The 20358-nt window shown below is 38.3% G+C and overlaps 1 protein-coding gene across 3 annotated transcripts in view; it reads left to right on the forward strand.

Moving 5' to 3' along the window:
- Positions 1–20358, forward strand: part of LOC116727280 (protocadherin-15-like) — a 228917-nt gene that overhangs the window by 188090 nt on the left and 20469 nt on the right. For all 3 annotated transcript variants that reach the window (XM_032574623.1, XM_032574624.1, XM_032574625.1), the window contains exons 32-35: positions 2135–2311; positions 3258–3476; positions 4379–4387; positions 7172–7282. In XM_032574623.1, coding sequence (XP_032430514.1) covers positions 2135–2311; positions 3258–3476; positions 4379–4387; positions 7172–7282 — 516 coding nt within the window. The remainder of the gene's footprint in view (positions 1–2134; positions 2312–3257; positions 3477–4378; positions 4388–7171; positions 7283–20358) is intronic.

A 20358-nucleotide genomic window follows, 5' to 3' on the forward strand; every position in this document is an offset into this window, starting at 1 on the left:
AAACAGACAAATTAGCTTTTCAAAATAAAACCAACAAGCATGTATAGTATCCTCACTGGCATGAAGACATTTTTCATTCTCAAAAATAGATGCGAAGTTAGGCAAATGTCAAATAGGTAAGCACAACAATTAATATTTGTTGTTTATTCACTGTATTCTACACTCCATCGTGATTTGCTTGACATTGATTTATGCATAATTACTGTTCAGTTGTCCCAGGATAGGTCAGGTATGGATAGGGCTAAATGAAGACATCTAAATATCTCCAATTGAAGAAAGAAGTCATACCATGATGAAGCATTCAGTTGTTTTTTTCTGATTTAGAGCCATAAATCATCTTATCTTATCCACCTTACAGTCCATTTCAGTTTCTTTTACTTCTGTTCAGCCCAATTAAATCTAATTTAGTTTCATGCAGTCATATTCAATATGCTAGTAAGTATAAGATGTCAGTTTTTGAACAGCTATCTGAATAATAGATTACACAAAGTCAGTAATATGACTCACGGTATAATGACCAAGAATGGAAAGAAGAACTATGATGAAGTCTGAAGGCAGCAAAAACAGTACAAAGAAACACAAGTGGAATTGTAACTATGATTCATAATAAGACCAGATATCAGTATTTTTTCAAGGGCTCCCTTTTTTTTAAAATAAATTTAAAATTTTTAACTGAGAGGCACTGGCCTAAAACAGATAATTTATTTTTTGAGAAAACGTTCAGCATGATGATTTTTGCTCAATTATCTGTTGTTGTGTATGCTGCCTGTTGTTTTAGCCTAATCCCTTCTCATGTGCTCTCTTGTGAAACTTTTCCTCATTATCTGAAATTTTCAGAAACATTTTCCACGCCGCAAAGCAGCTAAAATATTTGATACCTTATTTTGCTCCAGTGTGATTTGTATCTTCTCAGGCTCTGGCTTAATTCATGTAGAATTATCTCTGTCCACAGTCTGGAAAACACATTTTTACTCATATCTGGAAAGCAAAAACAGCATTTAGCACTAACCATCCCATGTATTATTCATAATGTGTCATGATGTGCATATGCATTCCTACGTTTGTGCTTTTTTTGTGACAATGCACCCCAGCTGCACGGTCAGCTCCTGCTTTGTTTTGGCTTCCATATATAATCTTAATTTATGTGCTATTACCTTTACAAGCTTTTCCCTTTCACACAGTCACAACACAGCAGGGGAGCTCCTGCTGTGAGCAGATGTTTCTAAGGGAGGGGGGGAAAAAAATCAACATTTAGCAGCACAAGCCTGCATAGCCAGCAGGAATAAATAAATGCGTTTGCAGTGGGGCTGGAGTCTGTCGGCTTTGTTTGCACTCAGAAGTTCACACTCATTATTGGCATTAACTTTGTTTTATATTTATGCTTTTTAATGATGCATTTGAACAGTTCGTTTTTTGGGAGGTGGAATTATACAAGCGCTTCAGTGAGTGTTAAAACCAACAAGCCAATCATATTTATTGTGGATTTTGTCTGATCCACTAATCAGGTTCAAATGTATACATACACTCCCACTAAAAAAAAATGGTTAATTCTCCTTTAGCATGCTGCAGAGGTACAACATTTATGTTGTGTATCTTAAGCCAAGAGCATCAACAAACGTTTGGTTCAAGTTTTGTCTAGATATTTGACCACTGAGTCAGTTAGATGCCTGGCGTGAACGGAGCTTTTGAACAAAGGCCATTTTTTACTACACAGATGTATAGTAATAAGATTTGCTGAATCTTATTATACTTCAAAACATGTTTGATATTTAAGATTTTTGCCTTGTTCTAACCGAGTTGTGCCGATTCTTCTTTTGTCCCAAAGAAGTCCACAAGACTAACAGATTTAATTTGTATAATGGTACAATTTTTTCTTCTTCATTAAATTACACCGTAGCAATGAAACTGGCTCTCAGGATGATGCCGTCATCACCATGCGTGACAGTTTGTGTTACGAGATCTAAAAGGTTCACCTACACCTCAAAGATTTTTCTTGTCATTCTGTAAAAAGAAATGCTTGACATTCTTCACTTATCACAAAACTTTCTACAAAACACATTTTGCTCGTCTAATCACAAAAAAACGAGGTGTTTTCAAAAATCAAATATTTAAATCAATTATTTTCCATTCTCAGCATTTTGGAACGCTACGTTCAGGAGCAGGTGGTCGGCGCAAAGGTTGTCGTGGAAACCATCGGGCCCCACCGGGATGGCGAAGCGATGGAGCTTGAAGATTACACTAAGTCAGATCTCATGATTTATGCCATCGATCCACTGACAAACAGAGCCATATCTAGACAGGAGCTCTTCAAGTAAGCACTTTACCTACTACTCAGTAATGAGCAAATGTACTTTATTTCCCCATTAAGTTATTGGCAAAGAACATTGAGCAAAGGTATTTGTTTTGTGCTATATTGCAAAAAAGAAGTACCTCAAGTAAGCTGTTGGACCAGTTGTCTTTTAGGGATCTTAGACTGGAGTATTTTGGGGTCTTTGAACAGCAAAATGACTAGAAATACTCAGTTTTTATTTTGGTCAGTGCTATCTTTTTTTCTATGTTGGACCCTGAAGTCGTTTACATGTTAGTTATTCAAGATTTAGGTCTTGTGGAGGATTCATTTTGTAAGATAACTGTTCTAGATATAATTTACAATTCAGCTCATTTCCAGTGTTCATACTCCTGGTGTATTGGGCTTTTCAGATCCAGACACTATAATTTTTTTGTAAAATAGCTCAGTCTCAGTCTCATTGAATAGAAATTGTATGTGAATATCGATTACATTGATATACAAATTATAGGTGAAAGAAGTTTAAAGTAATAATGCATAGAAATACTTTTGCAAGACACTGTAATCAATACAGAAATACAATTTCACATAGTTACATGTTCTGTACTCTGTTGAAGTGAGTTTTTGTCAAATTTACAGGTCTATCAGTCCAAGCGAGGTATTTTGTGATATTTTTTGATTATTTTATAAGAAAAATATTCAATGTAAAGTTTGCCTTCAGATTCAAATATACAATAGTTTTAATTTCAGACATATTTCTGGTATTAGTGTGGTCTATATTCACACTATTCATGAGGACAGAAAAAAAATAGGCCATCTTTTTTTTAATAAAAAATAATTCAAGGAGGCTCACCCATCGCGCTTATGATCAGGCTGTAGTTAGCAGTACTAGTCTTGCCATCACTTTTGCTGTTAAATAACCAGATTTATATGCAAACAGTGACAATCGCAACGTGTTTCTCGTTCCAAGGTTTCTTGATGGGAAACTATTGGATATCAATAAAGAGTTCCAGCCTTTTCTCCCTCCTGGTGGCCGGATTCTGGAAATCAGAACCCCCGAAGTGGTGGCCAGCGTAAAGAAAGCTGTGCACAGTGTTGGCTACACAGAGGGGGCACTCTTGGCTCTCGCCGTTATCATCATCATCTGCTGTGTTCCCGCTATTTTAATTGTCATTATCACATACAGGCAGTAAGTATAATTTATTTGTGCGTATTTGCAGTAAACTGACACTGTAATCTTAAACAATCTACACTGAAAGACACATCTGCAAATTCTAATTGGTTCATGTATTAGCAAATCCCCATGAATAAACCTGAACTAACAGTAATCTGATCCTACTAACGGTCAGTACCTGCGAACTTAGTGCTGTAAGATATAGCTAATGGTAATATGCAATTTGGCTTTGCTGTTGTATCTTCTGATAGGGTTCATTCATCATGGTGAACACAGACACTGCAGTTTATTTGGAATTAGTCCAAGAGTCACCATCCTCCTGAATGTATTGATCCACAGCTAAAAATACTCTTTTAAAATATGCCTCACTTTTTAGGTACAAACAACCTGACAGTGGTTTGAGGCCCAGACTGAGCCTTTGTAATATTTGGAATTAAAATGAAGTTGCTGTAATTACTGAAGGCTGTGTTTGCTTTGAGTCTTTGGGCAGACACATCGTCAGTTGGGCAAGTCACTGCCCCAGATGATTCAGCATGGCAGCCTGCTCCATAAAGCCAGTTGTAATAGTTTGTTTAGCTAACCACCCTGAAAGCTATTAAATTCCCTAAAATGCATATAAACAGCTGTGCATACACAAATAAATTGGATCTGGTCTTCTCCTGCTGAGAAACACACAAATAACCGGCAGAGGAGTGGAGATCTGTGGAGGGGAGGGAAAAAACACAGCGATAATCATTATCATGATAATCGCTATTATCTGTTGCTAAATGACTTTAATGAAGAGCAATTGCACGACTTTGCTCGTAAATTACGATAAGTAAATTTGGCTAACAAAAGATGCCGTGTGATTTATGCTCCAAATAATCCCGATCTTTCTCTCTCTGTCTCTCATCTGCTGCGTCATCTGCCACTTCCAGATTCAAAGAGTGAGTACCCCCTTTTGTATTTCCCTGATAATATTAATGTCATAGCCATCCCAGACACTTTTCACTGTGATTAATCAGCTGAGTTCCATTGGACTATGAAATGGATGAGTTTAGAAGTGGCTGTGAAACGAGGGGGACAGCAGGCAATCAAAGAAATGAACCCTGAAGAACACTGAGATTGATTCAGGGTTTCCGTCTGAGACAGTCTGGATAAAGAATCGGACTTTAAATTAGGCACTTTTCTGGAAAAGAAAAAAAATAAAGAGTGAAAAAATGGTTGAATATGTATTTCCAGAATGTTCTTCCTTGTTCAATTGTTCACTATTTGTTTCCATTTGTCAGTCCATCCAAACATTTGAATGAGATTTCACAGCTCTAGAATCCAGTGGCACTTTTTAAAATGGGCTTTGGCACCTCCTCCATATTGCTAACTTTAGGGAGACTATTTTGCATATTCACTTTGTGTGGAACTGCACCGCATTTAATTCAGTTCGTAGATTTTGATGATATCCTCCATTTTAACTGGTTTGGGGGAGCAACAAAAATGATCAGCCAGTGTATCGTCAATGCCAGAACTGCCACTGTATTCGGCTATATCTGGTGTAATCAGTGTATTACAGTAGTTAATGCTACATTTTAAATCAACTATACTCTACAGATAATTACATTATGATCTCAGTCTGGTAAACTTGTTAGTAATTAACATTTCCGCTTTTATGTAAACTATTTCATCAATCTGCGACTGGATGTTTGTAATCCAACTCCTCGAGTGATGCCAGGCAATTCCCTCAGTGTCCAGATAGTCGCAATAAATCACAGTTTCTGTTTAGCGCTTTAGATAGACAGATCTAATCATTCAAAATTTCACTGACAGACAAATTACTAAACAGACCTGCTGGGCACAAAAGCCCTGACACAGGGAGTCCTGGGGTCCTGGTTTTCAATTAGAAATATATCACAGCAACAGACATGGAACAACCAAAGTGAGACTCGGCTCAGGTCAGGGAAAACACAGAATGGATGCTAAAAACAAATGCTAAAACCTGACTAAACAGCTGCATGTAAATGGAAGCAGACAATAGCATAAAAAGATCTGAGATTCCAGAAGCAAATCAAAGAATAAAAATGATATGAAATATGAATAAAACATTTTTTTTCTAAATTTAGGAGTGATGGAAAGCTATAACCGTTATAGCAGTAAAATGACTTAGATATACATTTTCTCAGATGGCTGGGCAAAACAAGGAACCGTAATATAACATAAAATGGATATGTAAGCATATCTTTGCTTTTAGAAAATAAGATGAGAAACCATCTGCAAGATGTTTGAAGAGCTAAAACTGATGCTTATGATGCTGACATGCTGGTCTTCTCGATTCTATTTCACCATTTTAGCATTTAAGCAATAAAAATCTGTCTGTGTGGTTTGTGGTTAGCTTTATAAATTGACTTTGAATAGACAGATAGCAGGGGGAGCATCAATGAAAATCAATTGTCATTGATGCTAATTGACTTAGGTCTGGACTTTGACTGGGTTATTCTTTCACCTAATATGATTTGATCTGGAAATCATGACATTGTAGGCTGTGAGCTTAGGATCTGCTGGAAGAAAACCTCAAAGAGTTTAAGTAGTAGCATCAGGTTTTGTTCCAGTATTTGGCATATGCACAGCGTGATGTCACCATCACTGTCACTGTCAGGGTGGTGATGATCTTCAGGGTGTTTTGCAGTTACTTTTCCACCGTGCATAACATTTTTCTTGGAGGTCAAAAAGTTTAGTGCTTGCCTCATTTGACCACAGAAGCCTCTTTTTTTATTTTTGCTGTGCCCCAAAGTGGTTAGAGGTTTAAATGGAAATTCTTATGGCCGTACATCAACATTGTTATTCTTATCAATGATCCATGTATCAGTTTCATTCCAGGCTTTGTGTTGTAGCACAATAAACATTTGAAAATGTTAAACGTTATTACAATTAATGGAAGAAGTATTCCTTACTACCTGTGATGAGCTGAACGACCATGAACGATTGTTCCAACATTACTCCACTTTGTGGAGTCATGGTTTTCCTCTAGACCGGCGGTTTTCAAAGTGTGAGGCGCGCCTCCCCTAGGGGGCGCCAGAGCACTTTAGGGGAGGCGCGGTGCGAGGGAAAAAATAAACCGGAAAAGAAGCTATCTGCTTGTGCGTAATTGTTCTTTCATACAGCACGCTCTTTTAGCTCGAGATAAATTGTTTAGATGAGCCACAAAAAGAGCTCCACAATTTTGCAACTGTTTAGGTTTTTGATTTATTTTTTAATGTCAAGGAAATGCGCAACATTTACAGATGTGTAAGATCTGATCAAAATGTTTTTGTTAAGATGTGAAAACACTGTTGGTATCTCAAACATTAAACTCAGAATCTCAGATGTAACGTTTGTTTGAGAAAACGGTTGAAAAATGAGTTTGGGGTTGTTCTTATCATTAGAAAAATGAAAAAAGGGCGTATTTGCCATACAAAGGCCCTGATAAAATAATTAAAATGGGAGGAAATGTTTTAAAATGTTCATGTGTTAAATTTCATTCAGATAAAGTGTCATTTTAAAAGATGAGATGGTTCTAAAATAAAAGCAATTAGAAGGTGTTTTGTAGTGGCATTTGTTTGTGTGTGGGTTGACTATTGGGGGGGCGCAGCAGGCATTGTGCTCCTTGGAGGGGGGCTCACCCTTTCATACTTTGAAAACCCCTGCTCTAGACTCTTATTGTTTTTTCATAGTTGATGTTTTGTATTTGCTTCTGTGACCAGGAGACAAGCAGAGTGTGCCAAAACAGCCCGCATCCAGATGGCACTGCCAACAGGCAAACCCGGGGGAGGCACTGCCAACAACCTGTACGAGGAGCTCGGTGACAACGCCATGTAAGTGAAGTGTGAAAGTGGCATTTACATTAATGAGTCAAAGCAGAGGCATTAGCTCACACTTTCAAGGCCATTACGCTTCAGAGTTTGGCAGTGTGACAGCTTCCATTGCTTTGTAGTGTCTCCATGCGCAGTTCCACATTTCCTGGATTTTTTTAAGTGACTAGGAAAGATGCTCCCGCAATCATAACTGCAGGCCTCATTTTTCTTATAAGCAAGTGATTCTTCACAAAACCAAAGTTGGAAGCAAGCCACATATTTGCACAGAAGTTGTACATTTAGAGAGAGAGAGAGAAATGTGTCTTCTGTTAAATAGTGCCTTCCAAATGCTGACTGTTTAGCATTATGTTTCTCTATAATCAAAGTTCAAGATTTTTTATTGGAATTTTATGTGACAGACCAACAAAAAGCTGTGCATCATTGTAAAGTGAAAGCGTCAGTGATCTTGGTTTTCAAAAACTCCTTACAAATGGAATGTTGAAAAGCCAATCTGAGTCAATACTTTGTATCCGCTCCTTTCTCTTTTTATCTTTAACAAAACTATATACCCTCTTTACCTTTTAATTCAACTTGGTAGGTTTTGCTACATGTGGAGAGCGTTTAATAATACTTCTGGTCTGTTCTTCTGTAAAGATCTTTCAAAAAAAGATTTTTTTTCTTGGCACAGGAACACCTTAGATCATGCTCAAGGCCCCCAAGCAAAATACCTTTTTTTTAAATTGTTGAAACTCAACTCATGTGGATAAAATGTTAACAAATTTTCCTAAACCTAATTTTCCTTTTTTTGTATTCTTATCCAGACCTGAAACATGATAAAACCAAGTTCCATTGTTTTCAAGGCTGTGTAGGGACCGTGTGCATAGCCCCACAAAAACAGCAGGCAGTGCTGGGATAGTTTATTTATAATTCTTCTCAGATGCTGAGGAGAAGTTGAGAGGAATTCTTATCAGCATTACATGCATCGCTAGTTTCCTGTCTGTCCTTGATATGCCTCCACATTCCTATTAACATGAGAGCAATTCATATGCAAGATGGTGAAAACTATCTCCAAATGACAAGCGGGTGTGTGTTTGTGTCTGCTCATGTGAAATGACTAAAGCCTATGTGATCCTATGAAAAATGTGTGCGGAATGGAACTTGGATATAAGATAATTGATATAAATGCGGCTTGTAATTTATAAAGACCACCTTGGGCAAAAATTAATTCTGCTGATAAGCTGCACGGCGTATTTAATTGTGGTGGGATGCTGTTTTACTGCAAGGAGGAGTGTTTGCAGAGAAGGGAGTTTGGGGGTTGTGTGAAATACTTGTGTGCTCTGTGGTATTGCCATCCGTTAGGGACTGAATTTCTAAAATGTATTAAAGCTGACAAAATGCAAATTAATAGCACATTTACAACTGAGTCTATAACAAAGATCTTGAATAGGTTAAAGCCTTTCTTTTAACTTCTTTTGGTTCTTCTCTTTGAAAGGTAATATTCCAGTTTCAGTATTTAGATTTACACAGAGGAAATAATGTATTCCATCAGCTTCTATTAGCTGCATTATAAATGAGTTATAGGTTTTAATGTAAAGTCCAAACATATACAAAAATTCATTAAAAGGGAGGATTATCAAAAAATTTAAAAATCATAGTTTGCAAACCATGACTGCTGAACAAATAAACGGAGCTCCACTGTACGCTGTACGTAAAAACTCAGAAGGGAGCAAATTTGTATCTCTTCATATTGAGGTCACTGAGAAAAGTGTTGTTGTTTTTTTTTGTAGTTCTCGATATCTTTCCACATTTTGGGGGGAGTATCCAAAGCCATTTTTTTTCATAGATTTCATTAAGAAAGTAAACACATTTTGTGAAACATTCACTTTGCCTCATCTGTGAAGTAAAAGTGCAGCTTATGATGCGTGCCTCTTACATCCTTTGCATGACTATTGGGAGGACAGGTGTAAAACTCACAGTGTGCTACCACAGACGAATGGAGTAAGGTACCTGTGACATGACACTGCTGTCTGGGTTTTTGCGAGGGGGGGGGTTTAGCACCTGACCATCTGGAGGTCAACCTTCAATGCATTATAAACAGCCTGGCTGCCCCAAGTGTTTAGATAATTATTAGCTGGACTTTGTGTACATTTTGTAGCAGAGGAACATATCTGCAATTACCTATAATCTCTCTCTGATGTTGCAAAATTCTGAGTTTTTCAACGTGTTCAAAGTATACATCACAGGCAGACTAAGGTGGAGATCAAATTGGGTTTGCTACTGGATCAGATGCATAAAATTGTGCTTCTAGAGTGTTATTTACTTAAAGCTTCAACGCTGTGATGGAATATTGCATAGACATCCCTTTCAAAGTGATTTTAAGTAAACTGGATGTGTGTTTCCAGTTTAACATTACCTATCAATGTTCTACAGCAGCTATGACAGCAGCGTTTCATATAGTAAATTCCTACTTAGCATATCTATAAAGGTCTGCTTTGCTAAATCTATTTCCGAACACTGCAGCTATATTTTATATGCAACTGACATTATGCAAAAAACTAATATTTGTCTCACGTGAATTAAACCGTTTGCCCTTTATTATCAACAGATAATAGAATGATCAGGTATTATGGAAAAAAATTATATATATATATATATATATATATATATATATATATATATATATATATACAGTATATATCATTATCAACTACACCTCCCCAGTATTAGAAACACAATAAGAGTCAAGTGAGACAGCAACCAAGCATAATGGTACTGGGTTTTTTTTTTGTCTTACTGTGAAATTAAATGATATGCCTAATGTTAACTGTAGAATAATCATGATTCATTATATATATATTTTTTTACCATGCTGTTCTTATTATGTCATCATTTTTCTTGTTCAGGTGCTCTAATTATGTGATAAAGCAAAGTCAGTTGTTTAAAGCTCTTTTACAACATGCCATGTTGTAAACATTTCTCAGTTACATATAAGTAGATTTCAACCTATTCTCAGCTGCCATGTGTTTAAGAAAGGTGTCATCCAGGAGAAGTTTGGCTTTATTCTGAATTACTGTCTGTTTTCTGAAGTTTCTGAGAACTTTCTTTGTCTTTTCTTTATCTTAACACTGTTCTTTACCAACTGCTCACTTTCTTTTTTCCTTTGCTCTTTTCTGTTTCCACTGTTATACATTTATTCATCGCTGAAAGACAAAAGTAAGATGTCAATGTTGTTTTGCTTCTGTGGCTAGTTTCAGAGAGTGAAATTCTTGCTGTAGCTAGTTTTGCGTCCATGCTTGTTAAGTGACTTTTGTTAGCAGAAAAAGTAGAAAGCTGTTAGATCATAAAGCTTGCTTCTCTTTTACCAAGTTACCGATTGCAACCCCTTTTGAAGTGCTGTAGATGTGTTGCTTATATATATGAGAAGCCAGTTATGTGTCATGACATATGCAGAATTCACCGCTGTAGGCAGATTTCTTATCTTGAATTAACAGGTTGCAGTGCCCAGTGGAGAACATGATCAGCTTTTGTTGTTGCAAAATTTGCATACAGTGCCTTGCAAAAGTATTCTTACTTTTTGAACAATTCCATGTTTCACGGCATCACAAAGACCAAGGAACACAGTAGACAGTTATTCATAAACTTTTAAAAAAGGATTAGGTTATTAAACAATGTCCCCAGACTTTGAATATCTCATGTGAGCAAGGGACAGTATTATGTATTTTCCAGGCACATAGAGCAATTTTATAGCACAATCAAGCAACTACACTGGCTTCAGTTGTTATAAAAATGGTGTATATGTCAAACATGACTTAAAAGAAATTTGACTTTGTAATTTGACACCTTAAAATTTAATTAAATATATGGGCGATGACATTTTGGTCAGATGAGAAACAAAAAACACTTAACACCACCCTATGCACACCCTTCCCTGTGGTACAACATGGTGGTAAGAACATTAAGCCGTGGGGATACTTTAATTTGTCAGGCACAAGTAAAGTGGTCAGACAATATGGGAAAGTAAATGGCAATCCTAGATGGCAATCCTAGAAGAAAACCTATTAGAGGCTGCAGAAGACTTGAGATTGTCCTGGAGGTTCTCTTTTAAACAGGACAAGGACTCTAAACTTAAAGCCAGAGTTAATACAGAATGGTTTAAATCAAAGCATATTTATATGTATGTTAGAGTGGCCCAATCCAAGTTCAGATATAAAAGCAACTGAGAGCTTCTGGCAAGATTCATGAAAATGGATCTTCCCTGTGTCCATCCTTGAGGGCTTTAATAAAACGATGAATGAAAGCAAAAACATTTTCTTGAAAATGTCAGTTTACAATGTGTTCGTCTATTTAATAAAATCCAAATAAAATATCTAAATTCTTCTGAATTTAAAATCTAATGCATATTTGAGGGTTGAGGGTTATAGACCCTTTTACAAGGCACTGTACTTTTGCCCCTCACAGTAGATGTGTCATTGTTCATATTTGTTTCATAGTTGATGGTAGTACAGTAAGATATGCCTACTCTCCCTCACATTAAGTCCTTTGTGATACAGATCTATCTTTTTAGTTTTCCACCTCTTGTCTTTTTGGTAATTAAAAGAGAGGGATGAAACTTGTCATTACTGATTTTTTTTAAGTCTGTTGCCAGCACAAGCATATACTCACACATAAGCATACAGTGTCATGGTAGCCTGCTGATCAACAAATTTAATTTTGTGGTTTGCATTACCGCTCCTTTTTCAGAAATGTCCTGGTCTTTCTCTGCTATATCCTTTGATTTTATTTGTATACTGTCATCATTCCTGTTCATTAATTCCCGCCTACATTTTTAAAATTCTTTGTTCCTCTTTGCATTTCATCTTCTGTCTCATTTTTTCTCCTTGCATCCATCTATCAGCCTTTCAAACCACGGTGGTGGTCGCAGCAGCATTGGCAGCTTAGACGAAAGTGACCGCCAGCGCCTGATCTCGGACTTTGCCACACGAGCCATCGCCGCCCATCGCCAGTGTCTTGCAAATGGAGGGGTGCTCAACAAACTCCCCAAATCTGAGTCCAACATCACTTTTCTGTCAGATGAAAACCCCCTGACTACCAAGAATCCCATCTACCATGAGGATGGAACCCTAAGTAGCCCTGAGAACATTGGAAGCAACCAGAGAAGGAGAGACCTTCTTGGGAATTTTTCCCCTTCTAGGAGAGGGCTTCGCGAGGCCTGGTTGAGGCTCAGCTCACCCGCATGTGACTTGCGATTTGGGGGATACAATGGCACTGACAGTGGATGGGGATCAGGAAGTGGACACAGCTGGACTCTCCCATCAAGGTTACATCGAAAGGAAATGTATGATGCTTTGAGACGGCAGGTGGTGATGGATCCTGTGCAGTGGGAACACGAGCTTCTGAAGGCTGAATTCAAGGAGAGCAAAGACGCTGGTCTGGATTCAGGCTTTGAACATGGATTGGATTCAGATGTGATGGGAAGCCCTAGTCTTGAGCCAAAGCTGACAGTTAAGGAACAGGCCAGACAGTTTGAGCAACAAGCACTCCAAGAAATGAAACAACGGCAAAGCAGAGATTCCAGAGGCTCACTGTCTTCTGACATCCTACTTTCTGCAATCACAGATACTCCCCAGCATCAGAAGTACAGCCCTTCCCACAATGCTCCAGCTCTTCAGATTATGGAAGGTCCTCCTAGTATCATTGTAACTCAAAGTGATGGAGGCACCCCTCCGCCGAGTCACAAGCCGACGCCTCCTGTACTAAGGCGCTTTGGTGCAAGTTTAACTGGAAATCACATTGCAGAGGAAAGACTACAGGTACATTTGGAGGTGATACCAGATCCACCTTCAACCCCTCCACCACCACCTCCACCACCTCCATCACCACCACCACCACCACCTCCCAGCTCTGCTCCTCCTCCCCCTCCCCCTCCCTCATCTCCACCTCTAAGTAACACTTCCATTCCTCCTGCCTCTCCAGCTCCATCTAACTCCACCCCTAATGGTGCTTCTACTCCTCCGCCTCCTCCACCTCCTCCCCCACCACTTCCACCTCCACCTTTACCACCCCCTGTATCTCCCTCGCTTCTGCGTCCGTCCATGTTTGTCCTCCCCACTCTCTCAGAGGTGCCCGTGCTGCGGCCCGTGTCTCTTCGGGCGCCACCGCTGCCCGTTCACACGGAGCCCGATCCTCCCCGGAAAGAGCTGAAGGGAATCTTAAAGAACATCCAAAACATAGCAGACATCGAGAAGTCTGTGGCCAACATGTTCAGCCAGATAGACCAGAAACAGATGCCACTCAAAAAGGTAATGAAGAGCCGGGCTTCTGTGGACTCTCTGGATTCTCTTGACTCTTTGGACATGTTGGCGGTAGGGGGAGAGCCAGAACAGAAAGGAGGAAGAGGAGAAGGAGGAGAAGGAGGAGGAGGAGGAGGAGGTGAGGGAGAGAATAACTCCCCTATTCGACACATTCCAAACCCGAACATGAACTCTATTGTTGAGGAGCTTGAGAAGCGCTTTCCCTCTAAATCTACTATGCTCTAGCCTTTACATTTTTGTGAAGGGAGTAGTTACAAAAACTTTTAAGCAAACTAAAATAAAATTCCTCTCTTCCTATTTGACGCAAGACGATATAAATTGAAAATGAGGGGAGAAGAGTTTAGATGTCTTTTAGTTACCTCAAGGTAACCTGTTCTCATCAACATTTTATATACTGTGTACATAAATTGCATCCCTGTTGATATCAATCCTTGTTCTGGTCAATGTTTTTCTTATCAAAATCTGTAAGGGAGACATGGGATTATGTAAAAAAGTTGAACAGAGGTTTGAGTTGCTTTTAACTGAATTAAGCTTATGAACAAGTCCAGTTATGGCGAAATGAATGTGAAGAAATCGGCCAGGAACATACCAAGACAGCTATGCTTTAATATTTTAGTCTGTTTTAATATAATCTTTACTTTAGTCCTTCTACAGGGCAGAGAAGGTGACACAAGTGTCAATTATTCTACTCTATTGGAACTTGCAAAAGAAAAACTTTAACAGTAAAGACTCAAGACTTAACTTGTACTCGTGGTCTGAGACTTGAATTTCATGAACAGACATTTTTTCTCACGTAATCAGGTGTTCAAGCAGGCTTGCTTTAAGCCACACCCTGCAGTTTTTACAGTTTACATCCATATTCTGTGAAAAGAGCTAAGAGTTCGGTTCATTAGCCAGTAATGCTGTGAAACATTGGTTATTAATGGTTCACATTGCACTCTGTTGATGCTTGCTCTAGCTTTATAGTTGCAACCAACTAGATTTATGTCAATCAAAACAACATCATAATATTTTGATTTTAAAAAAACTAAAAAACTTAAACCCTCAGTAGGCAAAACAATTTGAGTTTTTCAAAATAAAATTGTCGACATTCTCTCTGACTAACTACATTGTGCCTCTCTTTATATTTTGTAAATTATAACATACTTTTGAACATCTTTATTGTTTAGATGTAACAACAAACATTAAAGATGCAGATTTATGGCATGTTTCACGTTATTTATCCTGCAAAAAGGAAAAAAATGGGTTGGTAAAGGAGAGGACATTTTGAGCACAGGGATACACTGATGTCAGTTATGTCATTACAAACACTTCCAGTTCTTTAAAATGAAAAATAAAAAACCCGTACTGTAGATTAATTCAGAAAACCAACAATAACTGGCGTTAACTTCTTTCAACATAAATGCCTTCTTTTGAATTTGCTAAATAACGTACCATACAATTTGCTATACATTCTAACATTTTTAAACACTATGTTAAATATGACATTTTCATAAAGATAATCATTAAAATGTCATGTTTTAAATAAGAGTGTATACATTTACGTATATCACGATATTTAAGTTAACCCTAAAATGTTAATTTATGTATCTTCAGCCTGGTGATAAATATTTTATTTCATTACACAAGAATTTGGCAAACTTCTGGTTCAAAATGAAATAATGCAGAAAAACAAAAATGTATCTGTTTGGAACCCGAGATATCAGTAAACACTGTATGAGTCGACCTCTGCTGTCTTCTGTTCAGATATTTTGGTGTTGATATTTCTGCTTTCAGTTTTATTTCACTGTATATTTTTACATTTTCATTAACACTTGTCTTCTTTCATCTAGTACTCCTCATACCTTCCCATTTCTATTTTATTTATTTTTTTGTTATTGCCATTGCTACATAGTTATTGAGTGTCCACAGCAATCTTTTTGTTTCTGCTTTTTTAAGTTCTTATTTATTTTCTGTTCCTTGTATTTTTAGTTTTTTTGTTGCTGTTTAATTTGTATTTTAGTCACTTTTTGTGCTCAACAATTTGAGTTATTTATCCAGCATCTGTTCATCTGCATTGGTTAAAAATCTGTAGTTTTTTTTTTTTGTTTGTTTGTTTGTTTTAAGAGTAAGAGCTGCTTACATGTAGCAGAAAAACAATATTTGCAGACTGAGTTTTTTATTATTACTGGTTGCAATGCATTTTTACACAATGTTCTGTAGGGAGTTTTATTTAGTTTTGGTTTAAATAAAACCACCCTATTTTTGAGTACTTACTGTGATGATATGGAATTTTTTCAATGACATATACTGAGCTGAACTACAACTAATTTATTTGCAAGAAAAGCTAAGTGTACCTATATCTGGTACAAAGACAAAAGCTGAAATAGTGTTCTTTTGTGTTGCTGCATAAAACCATCGCTCTTTCCACTTTAGAAAACAGCCTCAGGGTGGAGCGGAGCAGCCATGGGCAAGGAAAAGAAATATGCTTAGATTAAATGAAAGCCCATGTGTTGTTTTAGGTTGATGGCAATTTGCAGAAACCTCTTCATGGGTAACAAGGTGCAAAATGTCCTTCATTCCTGCATGATAACATGGTAACAGGGTAATTCATAACCTTATAGTAATAAAACACATTTAAAATCAAAAGATGTTTCCTTTACATGTAAGGAATGTAGACCTTCATCATTAAATGAATCTGTTTTTCTCAGAAAAAAGGTAAATATGCATAAGTTACAAAATACTTCTTTACTTTTTGAAGTCAGACTAACTTTAGTTAAATAAAATGCCAGAGCAGATACATTTGAAACATGGCTGTGTGTTTGTAATGAGCATAATGCTAGTAAGCTGTTATGCTTCACTAATAAACCTATGTAATAATAACACATATTCCTAAATATAAACAGTTCTAAAAGGTAATTACAAAGTACAACCAGAATATTTTCAGGGACTGCTGGGATGTTCATCATCTAAAGGTGGTTGTAAATTCCCCTAGGTCCATTAGGTTGTATGGGAATCTGTAGCGTTTGCATAAGGTCTACATCATAGTCTATATTAAGCCTTTTTTTTTTAAAGTTTTGTTGGCTCTAGTGACCTTTATTTGAAAGTAGTTTGACAGGAAACAGGGTAATCAGAGAGGGGGAAGACATGAGGCAAATGTCGCCAGGCCGGGAATCGAACCTACGACCACCTCTACAAGGACTAAGGCCTCAATGTGGGTCATGCTTTGCCCCTGCGCCACCACAGCGCCCTAAATGTGTAATCTTTACAGAAACAGCATCTAAAGAAATGTCAAGGCAGTTTTGTAGAACGTTTTCTACAGAGATGTCACTTGTGACCGCCTGCCTGAGAAACCTGATGACTGTTCACTTTACTTTCATGAGAATCAGACGTGGTAAATTTGCCTCTAATTGGAAGTTACAAAATGTGATGGTTGAAATATTCTGTCTTGAAATGGACATCACTTCAAGAAACTGATGAAGTGCAAAGTATTCAGTGGTTAATCAGTATCCCTGGCTACCATTACAGAACGAAGACAAAAGAACACTCCAAGCAAATCAGGAAAAGGTTATTGAAAAGTCTGAGTCAGGGGATGGAAACTAAGGAATGACTAAGGTACAGAACACTCCCTAGAGTTCAGCTAAATTCATCTTCAAGAAATGGAAATAATATGTCAGGTGTAAATCTGTCTCCATTATGCCATTCTCACAGAGTGAGCGTGCTAAACAAAATGAGGATACCTGCTGACGATACCCTGCTGAAGGAGTTCTGCCTCAGCAGCAGAGAGGGGAGAGACTCTATTTTATAGGCTCATTTCAAAATATCTCATGAACCAGAAGACTTATTTATTAACTAAAATATGAAAGAATGTATAGAATCACTCACTAATTTACATCACAGTGCCTGGCAGAGGGCATCATCCCATCTGCTCTCTTCAATCTCACTTTTTAAGCAATACCCTGATATGGAAATAAACTGCTTCATCTAAAAGTTCGTTTTTACTTCCTGATATTGATCCAAATGATGAGATGCTTGTTTTTTTTTTGGGGGGGGGGTTGTAGCAAATTCAGTAGCAATTGACTTCCACGCGTTGCTGCATCTGTTTCACAAGACTAGCACTGTTGATCATGTCACTGTAATTGTACCCAATCATGGTGTGCAGCCAAATAAAACCCACTGTGATGCTGACACCCTTGGCATTATAAGACGATTTCTGCTGTCAGATATCCCACTGGACGGTTTCCTCGTGTAATTTTACAACGCAGTGAGCTGGGATGTTTTTCAAATGCTCAGCGGCGTGCTTCCATCAACGCAAAGTCATCATCCAACTATAGACTCTGTGTTGTCATGATGCGATTTCTATCAAGGGCTCTGCGTGCTCAAAACAATACCAGCATCACACATTCAGATGAGTGGCTCGGCATAAGCAGCAGCGTGAATATGCAAACACACAGTGGCACCGAACAGGTTGCACTGCGTCTGTTTCACATGACTGGGCTGAAAATGTTTTATGTCGAGATTAGCTTTCAACCTCAGTCTGCTGCATCTTATTACACAGCCGCACACTCGTACACGCACTGGATCTTCTTTGCCACGCTGAGAGATTGTTCTTTATACTATTTCAGTTGTTCTTGTAAAACAGAGCGTGGATACATAACCGCATCTTTGAAAATATGTTTGTTTTATCCATTGCATGTCACCTTGAACTGAGAAACACAAGTATAGGACAAAGCAAATATGTTTATGGGAGGCCACCGAAGCAGCAAGCACCTGCTGCATACAGCACATAACATAATACATGGTCGGTGTTCATATGTAAGGCTTGACTTAATATTAATGCTGTTTACAATAAATATTTTACCCAGCTTCTTTTACATGTTGGCAAGGTTTAGACACCATTTCTTCTTCGCTAAGCCTAGGCAATGACTGTCTGATTAGTTTCAACTATAAAACCTATTTGTAAAATTTTTTGAAATTCAATTTTTTTTTATTTTATGTATAACTTCATCCTATATATACAGGGGTTGGACAATGAAACTGAAACACCTCTCATTTTAGTGTGGGAGGTTTCATGGCTAAATTGGACCAGCCTGGTGGCCAATCTTCATTAATTGCACATTGAACCAATAAGAGCAGAGTGTGAAGGTCCAATTAGCAGGGTAAGAGCCCAGTTTTGCTCAAAATATTGCAATGCACACAACATTATGGGTGACATACCAGAGTTCAAAAGAGGACAAATTGTTGGTGCACGTCTTGCTGGCGCATCTGTGACCAAGACAGCAAGTCTTTGTGATGTATCAAGAGCCACGGTATCCAGGGTAATGTCAGCATACCACCAAGAAGGACGAACCACATCCAACAGGATTAACTGTGGACGCAAGAGGAAGCTGTCTGAAAGGGATGTTCGGGTGCTAACCCGGATTGTATCCAAGAAACATAAAACCACGCCTGCCGAAATCACGGCAGAATTAAATGTGCACCTCAACTCTCCTGTTTCCACCAAAACTGTCCGCCGGGAGCTCCACAGGGTCAATATACACAGCCGGGCTGCTATAGCCAAACCTTTGGTCACTCGTGCCAATGCCAAACGTCGGTTTCAATGGTGCAAGGAGCGCAAATCTTGGGCTGTGGACAATGTGAAACATGTATTGTTCTCTGATGAGTCCACCTTTACTGTTTTCCCCACATCCGGGAGAGTTACGGTGTGGAGAAGCCCCAAAGAAGCGTACCACCCAGACTGTTGCATGCCCAGTGTGAAGCATGGGGGTGGATCAGTGATGGTTTGGGCTGCCATATCATGGCATTCCCTTGGCCCCATACTTGTGCTAGATGGGCGCGTCACTGCCAAGGACTACCGAACCATTCTGGTTCAAACATTGTATCCTGAAGGAGGTGCCGTGTATCAGGATGACAATGCACCAATACACACAGCAAGACTGGTGAAAGATTGGTTTGATGAACATGAAAGTGAAGTTGAACATCTCCCATGGCCTGCACAGTCACTAGATCTAAATATTATTGAGCCACTTTGGGGTGTTTTGGAGGAGCGAGTCAGGAAACATTTTCCTCCACCAGCATCACGTCGTGACCTTCTTCTTGCAGGATGGAAGCCATTCTATCCTGCAAGAATAGAATGCAGGATAGAATGCTGCACAGTTGTCCTGACCACTGTGCAGGACAAGTCCTGACCACTGTGCAGGACTTGTATATGTCATTCCCAAGACGAATTGACGCTGTATTGGCCGCAAAAGGAGGCCCTACACCATACTAATAAGTTATTGTGGTCTAAAACCAGGTGTTTCAGTTTCATTGTCCAACCCCTGTATATAGCATATATACAGTATATAGCATAATAACATTTGATTTTAAAAGATATCTGTTGTAAAAGTGTGTCAAAATGCCTGAATAAAATCTTATTTTTTTGATTGTGGTAGCACGTTCTCACACTTGAAAAACTTTCGGAAAATGCATATATTTAACGGAGGGAAGAAAAAGTTAAAAGAATGAAAGGACGGCAAAAAGTTGTGCAAACTACAGAGTATAAAGCGTGATACTCAGCACATTTTTAATCAGTTGTTGGGGGATTTGAGCTTTCATGCAGACCTTAACAAAACCAGATTTTTCCTCGAGGTCAACTAAGAGTGAGAAGAGAAAATAAAACCAGTTTTTGGTACTTCAGATGATGCTTTGCCAGCAGAAAGAAAATAATTGATGCCCCAAAAAAAAGTTAAGCCCAAAGCCCAGTCAAAGTTGTGACTTTGATCTGATAGAGAATCTGTGGAGGGAGCTTAACATTAGGGTGATGGC

Source organism: Xiphophorus hellerii, chromosome 10 (genome assembly GCF_003331165.1).
Source record: "Xiphophorus hellerii strain 12219 chromosome 10, Xiphophorus_hellerii-4.1, whole genome shotgun sequence".
Taxonomy (NCBI): domain Eukaryota; kingdom Metazoa; phylum Chordata; class Actinopteri; order Cyprinodontiformes; family Poeciliidae; genus Xiphophorus; species Xiphophorus hellerii.